The 18,604-nt window shown below is 41.9% G+C and overlaps 1 protein-coding gene across 8 annotated transcripts in view; it reads right to left on the bottom strand.

The window, feature by feature from the left end:
• LOC110990123 (uncharacterized) overlaps positions 1-18,604 on the bottom strand; it is a 184,459-nt gene that overhangs the window by 30,236 nt on the left and 135,619 nt on the right. For 6 of the 8 annotated variants that reach the window (XM_087131747.1, XM_087131746.1, XM_087131753.1 and 3 more), the window contains one exon: positions 11,315-12,361. The exons of 1 other annotated variant lie outside the window; for it this stretch is intronic. In XM_087131747.1, the coding sequence (XP_086987873.1) occupies positions 11,315-12,361 (1,047 nt within the window). Of the gene's footprint in view, positions 1-11,314; positions 12,362-16,701; positions 17,585-18,604 lie in introns of those variants that run through there. One more of the 8 variants, XM_087131752.1, reaches the window with a different exon arrangement.

Raw genomic sequence — 18,604 nt, 5'->3', positions numbered from 1 at the left:
AAAGGCCATGATTTACCATGCAACCCACAGCGTTCTTTGGAAAGGTTGTAAAATTGTACCAGGATGTCTTTTTTGGGGGGGGTCTTCTTGTTGGGCCCAAACTAGGCCATACCACGCATAGTATAGGCGGTTATGTAATTTGCATTTTTGTTTTTGCTAAAGAAGGATTTTTTGTTATAGTTCAATGGATTTTACCTTCCTAAGCTAGGAATCCATTGGTAACATTTTTTCCATCTCCCGTGTGGCGGACATTTTGGATTTCAAAATGGCTGCCATTTTTATCCTAATTTGCACCATACATGTAACTTTGGATCGGATTGTCATATGAAGTCCATTTTGGTGGCAAACCCTATGTTGATGATACCTGGGAACCCAAGGATATCATTGTTGAGCAGCTACTCCCAATGGATGGCAGCCTAAAATTCATCGGGGACAAATCAGGGAATTTTATTCTCCTAATGTTAACCCCGCCAGCATATAGACTTTCAGAATAATATCAGTTCATAAAAATCCCTGCCAATTCTCTGAGAACTTCTTGGACCCAAACCGAACCTGCAAACATAGACTGTACCTGTGCCACAATTACAGCCCATAGCCTGCTACCAGTATGAACACTTATCCCGTCTGGCCTACAGATTGGGCATTAATAATTATCCCCTTAAGCTCGGATAAGGACAAATGTTCCAAAACATGTAAGTGTGATGTTATCCCAGCTGGTGGTAATTTAAAAAAATCCAAGATCTAGGATTAACAGGTCAGCAAAGATTTATTTGCATTCCTAGTTGGATCACGAACATGGGGTTCACCTCCAAACTGACTTCATGTACCAATGAGGACCGAAATTATGGATTATTACGAAATTATTACATGTAAGGTAATGGAGGTCATTTTGAAAGGTCCAAGATGGCAGCCAACAACATGGATTAATAGAATATTAATAATACATTAAGGATTGATAGGCTGAAAATAATATATTTTATAATAAATTTGGGTGTCCTCATATCAAAGGCATGCCCCAGAAATTGACTTGATTTGGCATTCAGGTGTAATGTAATTATTAAATGTTAAAAGAAATTCAAAATGGCAGCCATTTTGAAAAATCCATGACGGCTGCCATTTGATTAACCACTTGCTGCCGGGTTCATTATAAATGTTGATGATGCTGGGCTGGGATAATTATCATTTTTTCTGTTTTCAAAATTCTTTAAAAATTCGTCATTTCAATAACGGACTTTTACACCCACGGGCAGAAATCTTTAGGCACTACTCTAAATTGACAGCTGACCTTCAATGATGCCCGAGTATTTCAGCCAGGCCTGCAGCCTTGTAAAAACAGCCCAGATTGTGTGGTGTTACGTAACATTTTTTTGTTCACGAAACCGTTAGCAGTGAACTGCTGACCTCTATTCAATGGGAACCAGATTAGCGTGCAGCAGTGCTGTGTGGCTGTCACTGCGGTGGCAAAGAGCTTTTGTCCCCGGTAATAATCCGCTCGCTCTAAATGCCCCCAAACCTTGGTACATGGTTTCAGAACAAGGCTGGATTTTCTCTACTATTGAGAGTGAAAAAATGTCAGTAATTCCCAGCAGCCTGGTCTTTTGTCCAGTTTCGGAGTCCGAGCTTAGTGTATAAAGCCTCGGTGCTCGAAAACGAGTCACCCGGAAAGAAGTGATTAACAGGTCAACAGTGATTTCTTTGGGTTCTTTGGTGTAGCAAGCATGGGGTTTGCCACCAAAATGGACTTAAAATGGTCTGACATGGTCTTAATCAGGTCTGAAGTTACAACAGAAAATAAGTCTGAAATGGCGGCCATTTTTAAAAATCCAAGATGGCAGCCATCATCAACATAGGGTTTGCCACCAAAATGGACTTCATATGACAATCAGGTCCAAATTTATGGTACAAATTAGGTTAAAAATGGTGGCCATTTTGAAATCCAAGATGGCCGCCACATGGTCGACGAAAAAAAAAGTTACCAATGGATTTCTGGTAGAGAAAGGTAAACTTTACTGAATTCATTAAAAACATCCTTCTTTAGAAAAAATTGCAAATGTCAAAAATGTGACACAATATCCTTTACTACATTTTTCTAAATTAAAATCAAAATATATGGCTCACGTTCCCCTTTTTGATGAAAAGTGAATTTGTTTTTTCAAAATTTCAAGTATTTATGTTTGACTCACCTGACCACCCATTTTGGACAAACTTTATGATAGGCCTACTGAAATTACATGTAGTAATGACCTCTGAGGTTTATAGTGAAGTAATGTACAACGTGTTAATTTTTTTGCCGTCGTAATTAATAACACGAAGGGTAAAATGAAACCAACAAAAGGAGAAATATAAACAAAACTACATAAGCCCCCCCCCAAATTCTCTGATTTCTGGTCAGTGCGTCCTAGACATGAACGTGTATATGCATCACCAAAATAAGTTTTTTTAATTCGATGTAAAACGGTGCCCAAAACCTGCCAAGCTTGAGCTGGAATCTTGATGCTGCGTATTTTAATGTGACGTGATGCCACAAAACATGGTGACATGGTCAACTAAAAGTGAGGAAAGAAGCCTTGTCCCATGTCACTTTTGGATCCAACTAGTGATAACCAGAAACCAGAGAATAGTTTTTGACCTAAAACCAAATTCACAGGAAGACTCTGGCACACTGAAGACGGCATGGAAGTCAAATGTGAGTTTGTCAAGATAGACAAATTGGTTTGTGTCAATTGTTTAGAACAAGCCATTTTGCTCGCATAGTTTCGTTTGAAGCAATAAAATTATCAAGTTCCCAACAACTGTTTTTCCACACCACTAGTGTCGTCAACAAATCTAAATCTAAATAACCCAGCAGATAGGTGCAATATAGGGAAGACTTGTGCACTTTTTGATAAAAACATGACACTTGGTACACACTCATCTACACGTCAATAGAAACGCATCTGGATACAGGGACATCACAGTTTTAGCTCTGGTCACTAATGACGGCCATATTCCAAAATGCGCCTTTACCATTACGCTTCTGGCAGAGAAAAAACATACATGTACATGTAGCTCCCTGCACAGAAACAAAATCCGTCAAAAATTTTAAAAAGTAATTTTGGGGGTTTCCTTTTAACTTCCATTATGTGTTGAATTTTGTTGGCAACTGAGAAGCAGCTTTTCTCTTGCAATAAAAATGAATCAGAATTTAGAATTTTCTCTGAATTCGTACACAATTTATTAGCCGCACGCTTTAAGTGTGAAAACTTCGCCTTGATTAAGCATTACACACTTTTACAAGTGGGAGTATGGAGGCGAGCATTATATCAACAGACACGGCCCATTGTTGCCATAGTAACTGATGCCATCTTCAAGAAATGGTGTTTACAAAGTCAAAAGTGGTGTCTGCGTGAGGGCACCATAGATTCGTGGAGTTCATCCCCACTTTTTTTTAATTTGGAATTCCTATAAGACAGCATTCCCAGATTTGTGGGTGGCATCCATCACAGACACAGTGCAACAGTCTACTTCTACGGTGGCCTCACATAGCCACCACTTGTGACTTTCTAAACACCCTGTCTTGAAATATCATGGGTTACTATGGCAACAATGTGTCAGGTGTGCCAATAAGCTGCTACCCTTTCTACTTCCACTTGGTAAAGTGTGTATGCTTAACGAAAGTGAAGTTATCCCACTTCAAATATGCGGCTAGTAACAAATTTTATCTGAATATCTATATTCAGACAAAATTCCAAACTCAAAGATCATTTTTGATTGCCAGAAAAAAGGCTGTTCAATTGTTAGCAACCTTCACCATATAATGGCAGTTACAATATGGGAAACACAAAAAAAGCACTTTCAAATTTTTGAAGGAATTTATTCTGTTCAGGCAGGAATTACATGTATTTTTTTTTTCTGCCAGACACCTACACAAAAATGCATTTTGAAAACAATGGCCGCCATTGTCATAGAATAAATCTGCAATGTCCCCATAACCAAAAATCTTTACCATGAAATACTTCAAGTTTGAACTTTTATCATCAAAGGCACAATTGTATCACCTGTCTGCTGTACTAAAATAAAATGTGTTGCGGTGTACATCCACCATGACGAATTGCCCTCTCATTGTCAGATTGCAACTTTTACTTTCCTGTAATGCAAGCGGAACGCAAGCAGAATGCATGCATACAGGAATCCATCAAAGAGGATGTCTATCTACTACAATTCATGATAACGGTGTGATGTCATGATGACATCATAAAAAATGTGATTGTTTGAAACACATAAACAAAAATCAAGTCATCATGAAACATCTGAAGTGACGTGATGTGAAGTGACGTCGTGATGACGTCATCCACTGATTCTTTATAAATATTTAAATATTTAATATATTTTTTGCAATGACATGATGACTTCACTGACTGTGGCATAAAAGACACTTGAAAAGCTCCGTGTTTGGCCACAATCACATGTCTGGTTTTTTACTTAGCCTAAAATTGTTAATCATATTAAAAGCACATGTAAACAATTAATTAAAATAAATAATAAACATAATTACATATCAATAAAAAACATTGAAAGATACTCGTAAAAACCCAGTAATTAGTTTGAAAGAAGTGAACAATAAAAGAATGACATCCTACATCATTCTGCACAGATCCTACATGCGTAGAAAAGAATACAGGCATTGAAAAAAGCTCAGGAAAAAGCTAGAAAAAGCAAGTCAAAATCTTGCCAAGTCTAACAAAGCCGATGGGTAGCTTCAACGGCTCTCATTAGGTTGCATATAAATAACTCTGGGTACCATGTCGTTATCACTGAAATTGCAATTTTATGTGTTTGTACAGCTCTCACTTTCCTATTTCTGTAAAATAGGTTGCCAATTATTGTGTCAATTCCGAGCAAATGGCCATGCATGTCATGTCCCTGACATGGGCTGTTAGGAGTATGAAATTTCCGGCAAGAAGCGTTCGCGAAGTGTACGCAGCACATTTGCAAGCAGAAGACTTCTGCAAAGTTAAAGACAAAAATGATGAGCAATACAATACTCAATGGGCCTAACAATTCACAAAGTGTTTGCAATAATGTCACGAGGAAATGGCGGCATCATCATGTGGCGACGCAGAGTGTCCATGGTGGCCGGATACAAACAGAAGTTGTTGTCATTACACGCAAAGCGTTCGCAAATGGCACATTCAACTCTCACGAATACTGGCACACTGAGAAGCGTTTCTCACCATATTTCGCAAGACTTTATTAACTCCCTAACTTTGTAGGCATTCGTTTTGGATGCACCGTTCGTGAAGAAATATTCGCACTGAATCCATCGCAATAAGTGCAAATATTTCTGAGTGGTAGGGTACCTGTGCCCTGCAGCTGAGTCCTACCCCCACTCGCAGCAGAGTCGAGAGAGCAACACCCAGGAACTGAGGGGAACCCCTGTGTAAGTGCTCATACTCCTCCACAAGTTAATAGTCCTCCAGTCCAATCCCATCATATTGTAACTATTTAGACTGGCTGTTCATTCATACCAAACCATAGTAGACAATTACAAATTGACAGTGTAGCAAAAAGTCCATCCTTCTGCTTGAAATGATATTTTGTTTCAAGAAATTTATTCTACGACCATACATTTGGAGCGTTCTACTGTTTGGGTCACCTCATACATGTGCATGTTTATTTTTCAGATTTACTCCTTATTTGCTCCTGCATTTCCCTTTCAGCTTGTTTAGTCAGTGGTAAAGCAGGCCTGTTGAATTGCTGGCTTACCAGCCGACTAAAGCCACGTTCGCACTGGACTTAAAATTGTCAAAAGATACTGTGTGCAGTAGTTAACATTCCACAGCAGTAATTCTTCCGTGCATCCGCACGTTACATTCGCGGCTCACAGAAACTTTGTTGGGGCATGTCCTCCCAAAATCTCACAAGGGCGTCATGTAATTGACCTCCGACACAAATTTAACCATGATCCACCAGATGTTGTTAATATGCATGTGCAGCATCAAACCTAGCATGCCCGCAGAACAAGCTTTCTTTTGCGTTTGTCAGCGTCTATTCATTCGAAAAGCCCATTGGGCAATTCTTGCGTGTTACACGGCAAGCCAGTCCTCCTCCATGAAAATCGTACTTGTTATCATGCAACAGATTTCCCCATATTGCATAGATCATCGAAGAAGCAGAAAACTGTAGAAGGGCAATTCCATGGCAAGGTGGACATGACACTAAAATTTCAAGTTCATCACACTGCAACAAAGTTAGTAATTATGTTTTACCCATACGCTGAAGTTAAAGGAAGAAGAAGAATTACATCAATTGTTGGAATATTTTGCAAAATATAGCTAAAACACTACTGAGACTTTTTGTATTCATCAAAACTGCTAAAATACATGCTTAACTAAATTTGAATTTAAATTTCTTAAATGGTGAAAATATGCCTAGCACTGTTTTCAATCAGTTTAGAGAAGCAAATTGGGTTTACTTCAATCTCCCAAGAGGAAATTTTGACACCACCTTCCAAAATATTTCATCATCACACAAAGAGTTAAGCACTTCAGCCATGTAACACGAGTTACCTAAACAAGAAATATTTTTCATTCTAAGGAAATCAGTAGAGATAATTTGTTGGCAATGAAGATTTTCTAAATTTAGTACACCTTGATTCTGTTACAAAATGTTTGCCAAAATAAACACTGCCATTAGGTCAAAAAAGGCCTTCCAAAAGTATAACGCGAGTTACCATGTAACGCAAGTTACCACCATGGAATGTGAGTTACAGACTACAAGCACAGTTTCTAGCAACATGAGCAACATTAGATATAATTGGGCTAGGGAACGCTAAACTCAGTCAGATGAAGTGTTATGTACACTAGGCTGCAATGAAGGCAGCCTAAGTGTGTGCTGTGCCTATTGAACAATATTATACTGCGTTCCAGTGGTTTGTTAGCAGTTCATGAGTCCTGAAAGTGTGCTGCATTCTTACATCCACAGTGTAGCGCAGTTCGGTACCAAAGTAACACCCTTGATCACCTGGTCCATGAAACATTCCAAATACCATCCCAGCTCCCTGAGGAGTATCTACAGCTTGATGCAGCCTGTTAGGTGCAACGAAGCTAATTTAATCACAACAAACATCTCTGCCCTGCCGTCACAGGTACCTATTTATACACCTGGGTCAAGAGAGGCAATTTGTGGCAAAGTGCTTTCCCCAAGGTCACATGCACCATATGACCCCTCGCTGGACTCAAACCCACAACCTGCCGCCAGTTTTGACTGATGAAGATTACAAACTCAGTGTCTAAGATGCACCATGCAATATCTCTTTTTGAGTCTGTGTGGTTCTGATAAGAACCGGAGAGGCTCAACGTTTCGGACAGTGTGCTCTGTCCGTTGTCAGGAGACTGAAGAGATGCCGACAGGGAGTGGGGCTTATATGCTGGTTGGAAGTACTGGAGTGTGACGGATCCTGCTGTGTGGTCAGGTGGAACGGTGGATCCTCTTGGGTACTGATGCATGTCAGTTGGTCATGGGCTGTGGTGGGGGAAATTTGCCTGGGTATAAGGGACCCTGGGCGGGGGGGGAGGAGTCTTAGGGTATAGAGGACCCATCAGACCGGGAGGTGAGCAGGGGCTGCCAGATATCGCTGATGCGATGTCTTGAGGTACAGTGGGGTGCTTGGAGATTTCCAAGGCTTCTCTAATGCGTCTTGGGTCCCACTGTTCAATGTTGGCGATGAGGTGGGCTTCTTCCCAGTTGATGGTGTGGTCTTCGGCGTGGGAATGTTTGATGATGGCTGACTTCTCATATTCCCCCTTTCTGCCATGGGCTCTGTGTTCTTTGATCCTGGTAGGGAGGTCCCTACCAGTCTCTCCGATGTACACTTTGTCACACTGGCAGGGGATCTTGTATACACCTGGTCGGCGGTGTGGATCTTGCCGATCCTTGTGAGAAGTCAGCATTCCTTGGATCTTGAGGGGGGTTGTGTGGAACACCTTGATGTTGTGCTTGCTCAGGATACGTTGGATGTGGTGGGAGGTACGTCCTAGGTAGGGGAGAGTGACAGAACTAGGGGCCTTATCTAGTTGGTTTTGGGTATAGGGGACCCGACAGCCGGGAGGGGGACTTGATCTTGGGTCTTGAGTTTTGATCTGCTGGGGCTGGTATCCGTTGCGTTGGAGTGCCATGGAGATGTGGTGGAGTTCCTGGCGCAGGTGTTCTTGGTCGCATATGTTGTAGTCCGGCGGATGAGGGCTCTGTTGACCGATGATTTGATCTTGGGGTGGTGGAATGAGGCGCTGTTGAGGTACCGGTCGGTGTGGGTGGGCTTGTGATAAACCCGCCGGGCAAGACTGCCATCCTCCCTTCTGGACACCTCAACATCAAGAAACGAAATGTTGCCATGCCGCTCTTGTTCCATGGTGAATTGGATGCTGCTGTGAAGCCCGTTGAGGTGGTCCAAGAAGAGTTGAAGCTTGTCTTGTCCGTGCTCCCAGATGACGAAGGTGTCATCCAAGTACCGGAGCCAGATCTTGGGGCGGTGGTCTGCTGTGGCGATGGCGGTCTGCTCGAACTCTTCCATGAATATGTCAGCCAGAACCGGGGATATAGGGGATCCCATGGAGGTTCCAGCTGTTTGTTCATAGAATTTGTCCCGCCACTTGAAGCTGGCAGATTCGACGCAGGTGGTGAGGAGGTCTTGAAGCTGGCTGGGGGTGAGGTCGGTGCGGTCCTTCAGGCTGGTGTCGGCTTGGAGTCGGTCTGTTGCTATGGTGGTTGCATCTGAGGTGGGAACGCTGGTGAAAAGTGACACGACATCAAAGCTAACCATGATGTCGCTTGGCTGCAGCCGGAGGTCTTGGATGATGGACGAGAATTCATCTGAGTTCTTGATGTGGTGCTGGGTGTTGCCAACTAGGGGGCGAAGGATCTTGGCTAGGTGCCTTGCAGTGTTGTAAGAAAACATTCCCACGCCGAAGACCACACCATCAATTGGGAAGAAGCCCACCTCATCGCCAACATTGAACAGTGGTACCCAAGACGCATTAGAGAAGCCTTGGAAATCTCCAAGCACCCCACCGTACCTCAAGACATCGGTTTCTCCATCAGCGATATCTGGCAGCCCCTCCTCACCTCCCGGTCTGATGGGTCCTCTATACCCTAAGACCCCCCCCGCCCAAGGTCTCCTATACCCAGGCAAACTTCCCCCACCACAGCCCATGACCAACTGACATGCATCAGTACCCAAGAGGATCCACCGTTCCACCTGACCACACAGCAGGATCCGTCACACTCCAGTACCTCCAACCAGCATATAAGCCCCACTCCCTGTCGGCATCTCTTCAGTCTCCTGACGACCAACAGAGCACACTGTCCGAAACGTTGAGCCTCTCCGGTTCTTATCAGAACCACACAGACTCAAAAAGAGATATTGCATGGTGCTTACCGCAAGCTTTCCATCTTAGTCGTCTGTCACCATGAATAGCCTGAAATCCCAATCTCAGTGTCCTTAAGAAAAGATAAAAAATATTCATAGTATGCATGTACCGTACATGTTATACAAGTCAGTGCTACATGTACAGTACTGTACCATCTTCCTGTCACGAAAGGATACAGGTGTATCCAAAAAATTAAACTCTCTGAAAAGTACCCACGAAAGGTACAATTGAACATCTTCATGAAATTTCTTCATTTGCATATGTTCGTATTGGCATCCTGCTTCAGTCCATATGAAACTTAATTGCCTAATTTCATGCATGACTGTTGTACGGTGGGAAAAATTCTTCATCGCAAAACTTGCAAGGTTAAAATTCGATGAAAAGTGTGAACAAAATTTGATTAGACTGTTATGTGATGCAAAATATAAGATTCTTGTGATACCGGTACTCAAATTAACCCTACATGAATTTGCACCAGGGCAAGATTCGTTTTGCCATTAAAAGTTTATCAATAATACAATTGCTCCAGATATCTTCTGCTATAGCTTCTGAGATTACCATTACTTTGGTGGATAAAGCACCAGATTTGGCAGTGTACACAGCTCCCTAGGAGCCAACCAGAGTTGGGAGGGCTTAGCATCTATGCTTTATCCACCCTGTCAGTCTTGTCCGAGACATCAGTGATTAAGAGGGATAGTTGGATTGTTGTGTAGCGTCACACCTCAGCTGGCACTTTTTCACACCAACATCTTGTGACAGTGATGTGGGGCTGTGGTTTAACTCAAGAGCATGCAGTATAAGATCCACTATAAATCACTGACTTCTTGAGCGAAGACTACCCTGTAACAGTAATTTCATTAAGCCACCTGACTAAAAAGCACTAAACCAATACACAGAGCCATCAGAATAGGTGTATGCCATCAATTTGTTCCAGGCTGTTTGAATGAACATAATGTAATGCCAGTTACCGTAACCAGTTCACTGTTTCATATTGTTAATTCATAAGTCATGACCCATTATCATTTGGGGGTAGCAAAACTTTCATCAAGAATATCTAATATGAGGAGACTTCACCAAAAGAGGCTTTCATAAAATTGACAATGTCCTTTTTTCGTATTGCGAGTTACCGAAATTATATGATTTAAGAATCTCAACGTGTTTGTCCTTTATTTTTCCTTTTCATTTGAGTTAGCTGGTCTATGTCCACTTTACCCATGGTGAAAAAAGAATCTTGTGGCTTCTTACACTTGCAGAGATATGGGTACATTTTCCTCTTTGAGTACCCATTATTTGTAATGTGAGTTACCATGGAATTGCCCGGAAGTATGGCTAAGTTATCACTAAAATATGCATAACGAAAGTCAGGCCTCAATCGTTGCATTGTGCATCAGTAAACATGTACATGTATGTCTGTGGGTGCTAGTGTGCTGGAGATCACCCATCGATGGCCTGCTGATGGAAACATGTTATCAGAAAGCACATTTTACATTGCTATGGCTGTCCACACGGGGGTAAAACTAACCGCAGAAGTCTTCCACTGCTCAGTGGGCCCTGTTAAACTGTGAAGGGATAAACTGACAATCTACGTCTGACACTTAACAATTTAGCAAGTTTACCGGCTGTCTGGATGGGACTTGATTTGGTGAAGTTGACAACAGTCTCCGTAGAATTTACAAAAAAAGGTCCAATGCGAACACGGCTTTAGGAAAAAAAACCTGTAAAACTGCAGTAAACTTTTTTGTAGTGAACCTGGCCAACTTAACACTGCGAAAATGGGCTTTAAATTGCAGTTAAACCAAATCCAGATGATTAAAAGGGAAAATTGTATTTTCACTGTGTTCAAACTCATTGCAACAAGACACGAAACAAGCACAAAACAAGAAATTTCACACAAGGTTGGTATTTACCATGTTTTCTGAGCTGGCTGGTGTACCTTGACTGCTTCGAGAGCTTTGACTGCTCTACATGTAACTCCCTCGCCTCCTTTGACTTCCTCAGCTGCTGCGACCCTCTCACCTGCTCCGACTCACTGGCCTGCTTCAACTTCTTCGCCTGCTCAGACTTCCTTGCCTGTTTTGACTCCCTTGCTGCATTTAACTTCCTCACCTGCCTTAACTTCCTCAGCTGCTGTGACCCCCTTGCATGCTGCGGTGACCCCCTCGCCTGTCCCAACTCCATCTCCTGCTCTGACGCACTTGCCTGCTCCAACTCCCTTGCCCGCTTTGACTTCCTCAGCTGCTGCAAGCCCCTTGTCTGCTCAGACATCCTCGTCTGCTCCGACTTTCTCACCTGCTTTGACTCCCTCGCCTGCTTTGACTTCCTCAGCTGCCGCGACCCTTTCGCCTGCTCCAACTCCCTCTCCTGCTCCGACTCACTCTCCTGCTCCGACTCACTCTCCTGCTGCGACTTCCTTGCCTGCTTTGACTCCCTCGCCTGCTTTGACTCCCTCGCCTGCTTTGACTCCCTCGCCTGCTTTGACTTCCTCAGCTGCCGCGACCCTTTCGCCTGCTCCAACTCCCTCTCCTGCTCCGACTCACTTTCCTGCTGCGACTTCCTTGCCTGCTTTGACTCCCTCGCCTGCTTTGACTCCCTCGCCTGCTTTGACTTCCTCAGCTGCCGCGACCCTTTCGCCTGCTCCAACTCACTCTCCTGCTCCGACTCACTTTCCTGCTGCGACTTCCTTGCCTGCTTTGACTCCCTCGCCTGCTTTGACTCCCTCGCCTGCTTTGACTCCCTCGCCTGCTTTGACTCCCTCGCCTGCTTTGACTTCCTCAGCTGCCGCGACCCTTTCGCCTGCTCCAACTCCCTCTCCTGCTCCGACTCACTCTCCTGCTCCGACTCACTTTCCTGCTTTGACTCCCTCGCCTGCTTTGACTCCCTCGCCTGCTTTGACTCCCTCGCCTGCTTTGACTCCCTCGCCTGCTTTGACTTCCTCAGCTGCTGCTCATAACCATCTAAAATTCAGAAAGGGGAGGTTCACATGTATTTAGATCCACTCACTACTCCTAAAATGCAAAAATGGGGCCCCCATGTATTTGGATCTTTTCACGACCCTCTTGAAAAAAGGGAGGGATATGTCACTTTTTTTTTATTCAATTGCCCTTAAATTCTCAAAGAGGAATTATATTTAGATTTGTTTATGCCCTTCCCCTACAAAATTCTGAGACCAGCTGTCGAGTTGTTTCTATTCAGGACACACTGATATTTCAAAAAGGGGCAGTTACATGTGTTCACATCCATTCACAACCCCCAACATTTGAAAGGGTAGAGATGGGGGTATCTCATGTAATAAAAGTAATTTGTGCATCAAGACAGCGCCCACGCGTAATGTTCGAAGTATAGATTCCAATTGGAATGCGTGTCAAGACAGCACAAGCGTAATGTTCAAACAATTTTAACTGGTAATGGCACCCTCTTACCAGATTGTCAAATCTCATTATCCAACTTAAGGTGGTGGTGTCTGACGCGGATCATAATACTGCTGCCACGAAAACCTCGATTTACCCTTGTTACCGAGGAAGAAATCGGGAAAATAGTTCTTGGGAAAGATTCACAATTAACTACACTGAAAAGTTTAATTTCTCTATTTTTGGACAGAGGTGTGTTACAAAACACATAGGGACTGGCATAATTCAGTCACTAGTGAACGACTATGTGCCCCTCAGGCCTGTGAGTGACCAGAAGAGGGTCCTATTACATTTCAGAAAATTTTGCAACTTCGAAAGGTCATTAGGATAGCACAGCTGTTTTATTCCCAACTCTTAAAATGGAATCATAAACAAGTGACCCTAAAGTATAAACCGTGTGAAAGCTTTTTACTGCATATTGTGTTAGCTGTTACAGACGTTACAGTTTTGGACACAACTTTTTGCATGCCTTTACATTCATTGAAAAGTCTGTAAGTTTAAGCACACAGACCAATCTACCTACAGATTGAAATGTTAAATTATAATAAAGTTGAATTTAGTGAAACAGATGAAACATACACCCTCCGGAGCCATGATTGTGACAGACATTACATTTGTAGTGTTACGGACATTACAGATTTGTCCACATTCATTAAGTAGTAGTGGTCACTTACTTGCAGTAATATTGTTTATTCTTTTCACCTGGATGGTAATTTACACACATTTCAAAATGTTGCCATAGCATTTTCATGAGATCTTTTATTTTAGTTGTCACTTAGAGAACTGCTTGATTGGAATAAACCATCTTTATTACTTTATGGTATAGCATTTATCAACCTCCGTAAAGTGTTTGATTTGGTAAATCATAATACATTTTACTTCGTAAATTGAAGTCACTTGGATGTTCTGAAATTGCAATTAATTGTTTTACGAGTTACTTATCTAAGCGGAGATGAGTTTGTGTTAATAAGGAATTCTCCAACCCATTTTGTATTGTTAGTGGAGTGCCACAGGGGTCCAGTTTGAGGCTGGCCTTGGGGGGGGGTAGTCCACTCAAGGGCCACAAACTTTAGCAGCTTTCTAATGAGCTAATATGGGGATCCTTAAGTTACATTTATTTGACAAGATTTATAAATGACAAATAATTTCAACAATTTTTAAATGGAAGGGTACCAATTAGGCCTATGGACTAAAAGAAAACTTAAATTTAGGAAAAAAAGTTGCAACTTAAATCTCAGATTTTATAAATGTTGGCCTAGGTCTACTTGAAGAGTGAAACAGAATGGAAAATATCTGTGACTGAGAATCATTTCTGATTTTGGATTGCAATAATTTTGTCAATGTCATAAACCATAAATACAAGTGGTAAGGATAATTTCTTCTCTCCGGAAATTGGTTTGGATGGGTTATCGTACACCATACCTTCTACCGGCAGTAAGGCCTAACGTTACTCGGCTGCATGTTAGCGGCCGACCCGCGCCAGGACGGGAAAAAATTGTGTCCGAAATCTTTGCCACACTTCATGTCCATATGCCCAATTTTCAGACGCTACATTCTGCTCTAAAACTACCAAGTGTCTGCCTAAAGTTCCAACAAAAATGTTTCCAAAAGAAAAGCACTTTGATTCCAGGTGTTGCATTGTTATTCGTCATGTTGCATCACGAATCACGTGTGAAACCATCATGCATGAACAAAACTGGTTCCCTACTTCTACTGTGAAAAGTCAGCACAAGTTGTAGTCTGGGTTCCAGACCAAAAGATTCTAACTATCTCCGATGAATCTAAGGTCCGCTATACGTCGTCACAAAAATAGATTGCACATCATCATGATCAAAACCAGGAGGAATTCCTCTTGGTTTTAAAATAGACTGGTCCCCGTTCCCTTCGTCTGGTCTAACGAGTCTTTCAGAGGTTTGCACGAATATATATAATATATTATATTATATATAAATATATAAGTATATTTCTGGAACTTGATTGGAGAGTTCAAATTAAAATTGTAATATGAAGATCCAGATGAATGTGGGTTTTGAAATCTAAGTTGGAAGTGGCAGTGGCAAAACTTAACAAAAGGCAAAATGTCCAGTATCAATATTTTAAGTCAATGCACTTTCTATGACAAACGTTATGTTTTGCCGTATAATGACAGCATTGCCCGTTGGATATTTGGGAAGGATTTGATTTTTTAAAAATTCTGCCTTGACAAACGGTTGATAGGACCTGGAGGAATATACTTCCGTTGGCAATGCAGTATTTCCATTAAATTCAGATCTCATGAATCAGCTGACCAATCACGTGCCGTCTCTAATGACGTCATGATCAGGTGATAGATCTATTTTGGTGACCGCGTATTGGATTCATATCGGAGGTGGTCAGAATCTTAAGTCCGGGAACCAAATTACACAAGTTGCAGGGGAATCAGCAAAATTGGCAATCTGTCTGGAATTTGCCTTCAGTAAGTCATTAACTGATTTTTTTCTGCAAATACTTTTTCGTGTGTATGCACCAGTGGTACGCAACCATAGAGCATTATACAGCTCAGTGGGCAGGCCTGCTGTTTACAGCATGAACTTAAGAAGAAAAAATCTGTGAACATTTTTTCCGGATAAATCCGGTTAAGTTTCATCCCTGCTCAAGTTTCTTTTTAATGCATTTATTCTGTCCCATTTTTAACACTGCTGTCGAATTTGGGAAAGATTGTCTTCACATAGGGACAAACTTTACAAACTTCAGAAGTACACGTATGCTGCTAGGCTAATTCTAAATAAAGGATATGACCACCATCTAGCAAATTATTTCTATATTTGACAGCTAGGCTTGGGCGATTCCTAGCCGGTATTGGGTAGAATCGATTCTTAATTTGGAATCAGAATCACGATTACATTTTTTTTTTATTTTATCAAATGTTCCATTCCTTTGCAGATGGATTCGATTCCACCAAGTGCCGAACAATTCTGAGGATTTACCAAGCCGGCAAAGGTGGGAGTTGATTCCACAAAGTACCAATATCTTCTGCAAGTTTCAGTGAATAAGATGACATCCATAAATTCTATGAACTTGCTGCCTCAAAGATCCAAATACAATAGGCTTAGTAAACCACAAGTGGACCTGTGTGGCCCGTCAGTCACACACGTTAAACAAGTTAGTGCGGTCACATGGTTTGGGTTGGAATAAAAAAGATCACTGGGTCGGATGGGGAAATAACCACCACATGGCACAGGGTTTGGAACAACATGCAAAGATAAGAATCAAAATTTCAAGAAGTTTGATTCTCAAAAGAATTAGCTGTATGCCGATAAAGATATAACCAAACAAGTGGTTCAGGATTTGAGTAAAGAAAAGTAATTCAGAGAAATGGATAAAAATATTTTGGAAGGTTTGATGGTAGGACCACCAAAAATGGCCACCAAATGGGCCCTAAAAACTCCCGAATATACAATGCCAATGGATTGTCGATCTTCATTGGATGCAGCGAACTTCAGTGGAAAGTCCTTTCCAAAAGACTGAGCGACGGACCTACGTTTTACATGAGCGCGCAACGTGCGAAGTCCCTTATGGCCGGGATCCAGTGCCTTGTTAAGGGCCCTGTAATTAGCTGTGGCTATTTTACATGCTCTCTGGTGAATTTCTGACCTTTTTTTCATGAGGTTTTTGCCTTTTTTGAAAAAAAAAAAAAACGGTTTTAGAAAACATGTATACAACAGCCCTTCAACATATTTGAGAATGACAAATGCCTTTGAACAGATTTCTCATATCCACTTTATTTTAAGAAAATACATTATTGACATTGTTATGTGATAAGCAAATACCATAAAAATGAATAAGAATTTAATGCATGTTTCCTTTGGCAGTTTGGCCAAGAACAAGCAAATTGAGACGAGGCTTGACTTTAATGTGACTGGCTGAAAAATGCATATAGCAAGAGTGATATCCCTCCAAAAATCCTGTCCTGAGCAGGCCTGACATTTTTTTTTTAAAATACTGGCTGCCTTTACTTTAAACCATGTTAACTGAGTCCTGTCCCATAAGATAAAGAGTTTTCTCTTCCAGTTTAGTTGATTCACAGTAAATAAATATATAAACCGATCTTGAGCACATGCTGATTGAACATGTCGAATGGGGTAGGCCTTGGCCTATTCAATTGGGCTGAGTTTTAAGCCTGAACAATTTCCAATTCCATTGCATTACAAAAGTTAAAAAAAAAAAAAAATTGCCACAGAAAGTTAATAAAACCTACCTTAATCAATATATTTATTTACGTTCAATGATATTATTTAAAAAAAAAACGGAACATTCAGGTCATGCACACAATATAATGCACAACACTTGCCAAGAAGGGAAACTCGCCAAAACTCCGTGCGTGATGCATGCACTGTGTGCAACTGTAAGGGGAACAAACCTCCTTTTAATGGCAGAAAATTTTAGGGGAAACGCGCTGCTCGTATCACTCCACATACGAACAGTGCGATCTCAAAATAAACTCTTGAACACCAAAAATACCCATACGGACAAGAGAATTAAAGTCCTGTGAGTTAACCTGCAGAAATGTTCTTTCTCATCCGTGTTTTACGTGTGTTTACGATGTTGAATCGGCACATTGGTGTGTCTACATGTCCTGTTTACGATGTCGAACTTGACAATGCAGAGCGCCCTGCCATTCAGCGATGTAGCGCGCGCCCCGCCATGCACAGTGGTAACTGCATTTTCTTCTACGGTGCACGTGCGTCGCATCGGGAACCAGTCATCGTTGCATTGGGCAGAGCGAAGCATCTACATATACGGAATGAACAGGCACAACACCGGATGGTGTCAGATTCCGTGTTTCCCGTTTCATCATATAATACCTTCTTTTGCGAGGTTAGTCATACCAAGAGATGGGTTTTGCAAAAAGGGCAAAGTTCCCGGGAACCATCTGCCCTCTTGTGAGCCACAAACCCTTTTGTTACTGACCAAATGGGCTCTTTGTTCGGTGCCATTAGAGAGAATGGTTTAGTGTGTCTCTGCTCACATAATGGTACAGTACATGTGCATGTGTATTCAATATATGTGTGCATACAGTACTTGCCACAGTAAATAATTCCCAGTAAACGCTTTATTACGTTTCAAGTATGGAGGTATTGTAGGTGCCCAGTACCAGAGAAATTTTATGGCCGGATTAAAAAACCACAAACATTCCTTCTGTCCAGGGGCAAGTCAACATGGTTTTTATTGCTGCAGTAAATTTGTTTGTGTTTACCTTTCCGGCCCAGCAGATCTCGAGGCAGCAGTCCATTTTTGTGACAATGGTGACTCCTTCTTATCTTTATTTAATTCCTTTGCAAACAACCCAAGAAGATAAACATCACAGTCAGCCCACCAATGTATTAAAACAACCACTGTGGTTGAGGTCAAGAAAAGGTTATCCATGTGTACCGGTTTCCGAAGGTTGTAAGGACACATTTTGGGTGGAGGTGAAGATGTTTTGGCTTCGACTGCAAAGTTTTCATTTCAACCCGCTCAGCATAATAGGAAAACAACAAATGCTCCCACTTTCACAGCCATCCATACATCACCACTCACAACAAAAATCAATCCCATGGTGTTTTTTTCCACTACCGTGGCCGGCATATTTCTATCTCCCCCCCCAACTTGCTCCAGGTTTTGGATAAAGAAATGGCAGGTTCCACAAAAAGTGAACCATTTCAGTCCCTCGAATGTCAATTTTTAAAAAGCATTCATAAATACCTCAGGCAGTTGGCCCATTCCTATTGGTCGAGAGCCCGTCACATGGCCATCTAATACCAGTTTTAA

This window comes from Acanthaster planci, unplaced genomic scaffold (assembly GCF_054643075.1).
Source record: "Acanthaster planci isolate LZ-2023a unplaced genomic scaffold, COTS_SCS Contig11, whole genome shotgun sequence".
NCBI lineage: Eukaryota > Metazoa > Echinodermata > Asteroidea > Valvatida > Acanthasteridae > Acanthaster > Acanthaster planci.
The sequence above is the reverse complement of the archived record's forward strand: the minus strand, read 5'-3'. Positions and strand labels throughout refer to the sequence as shown.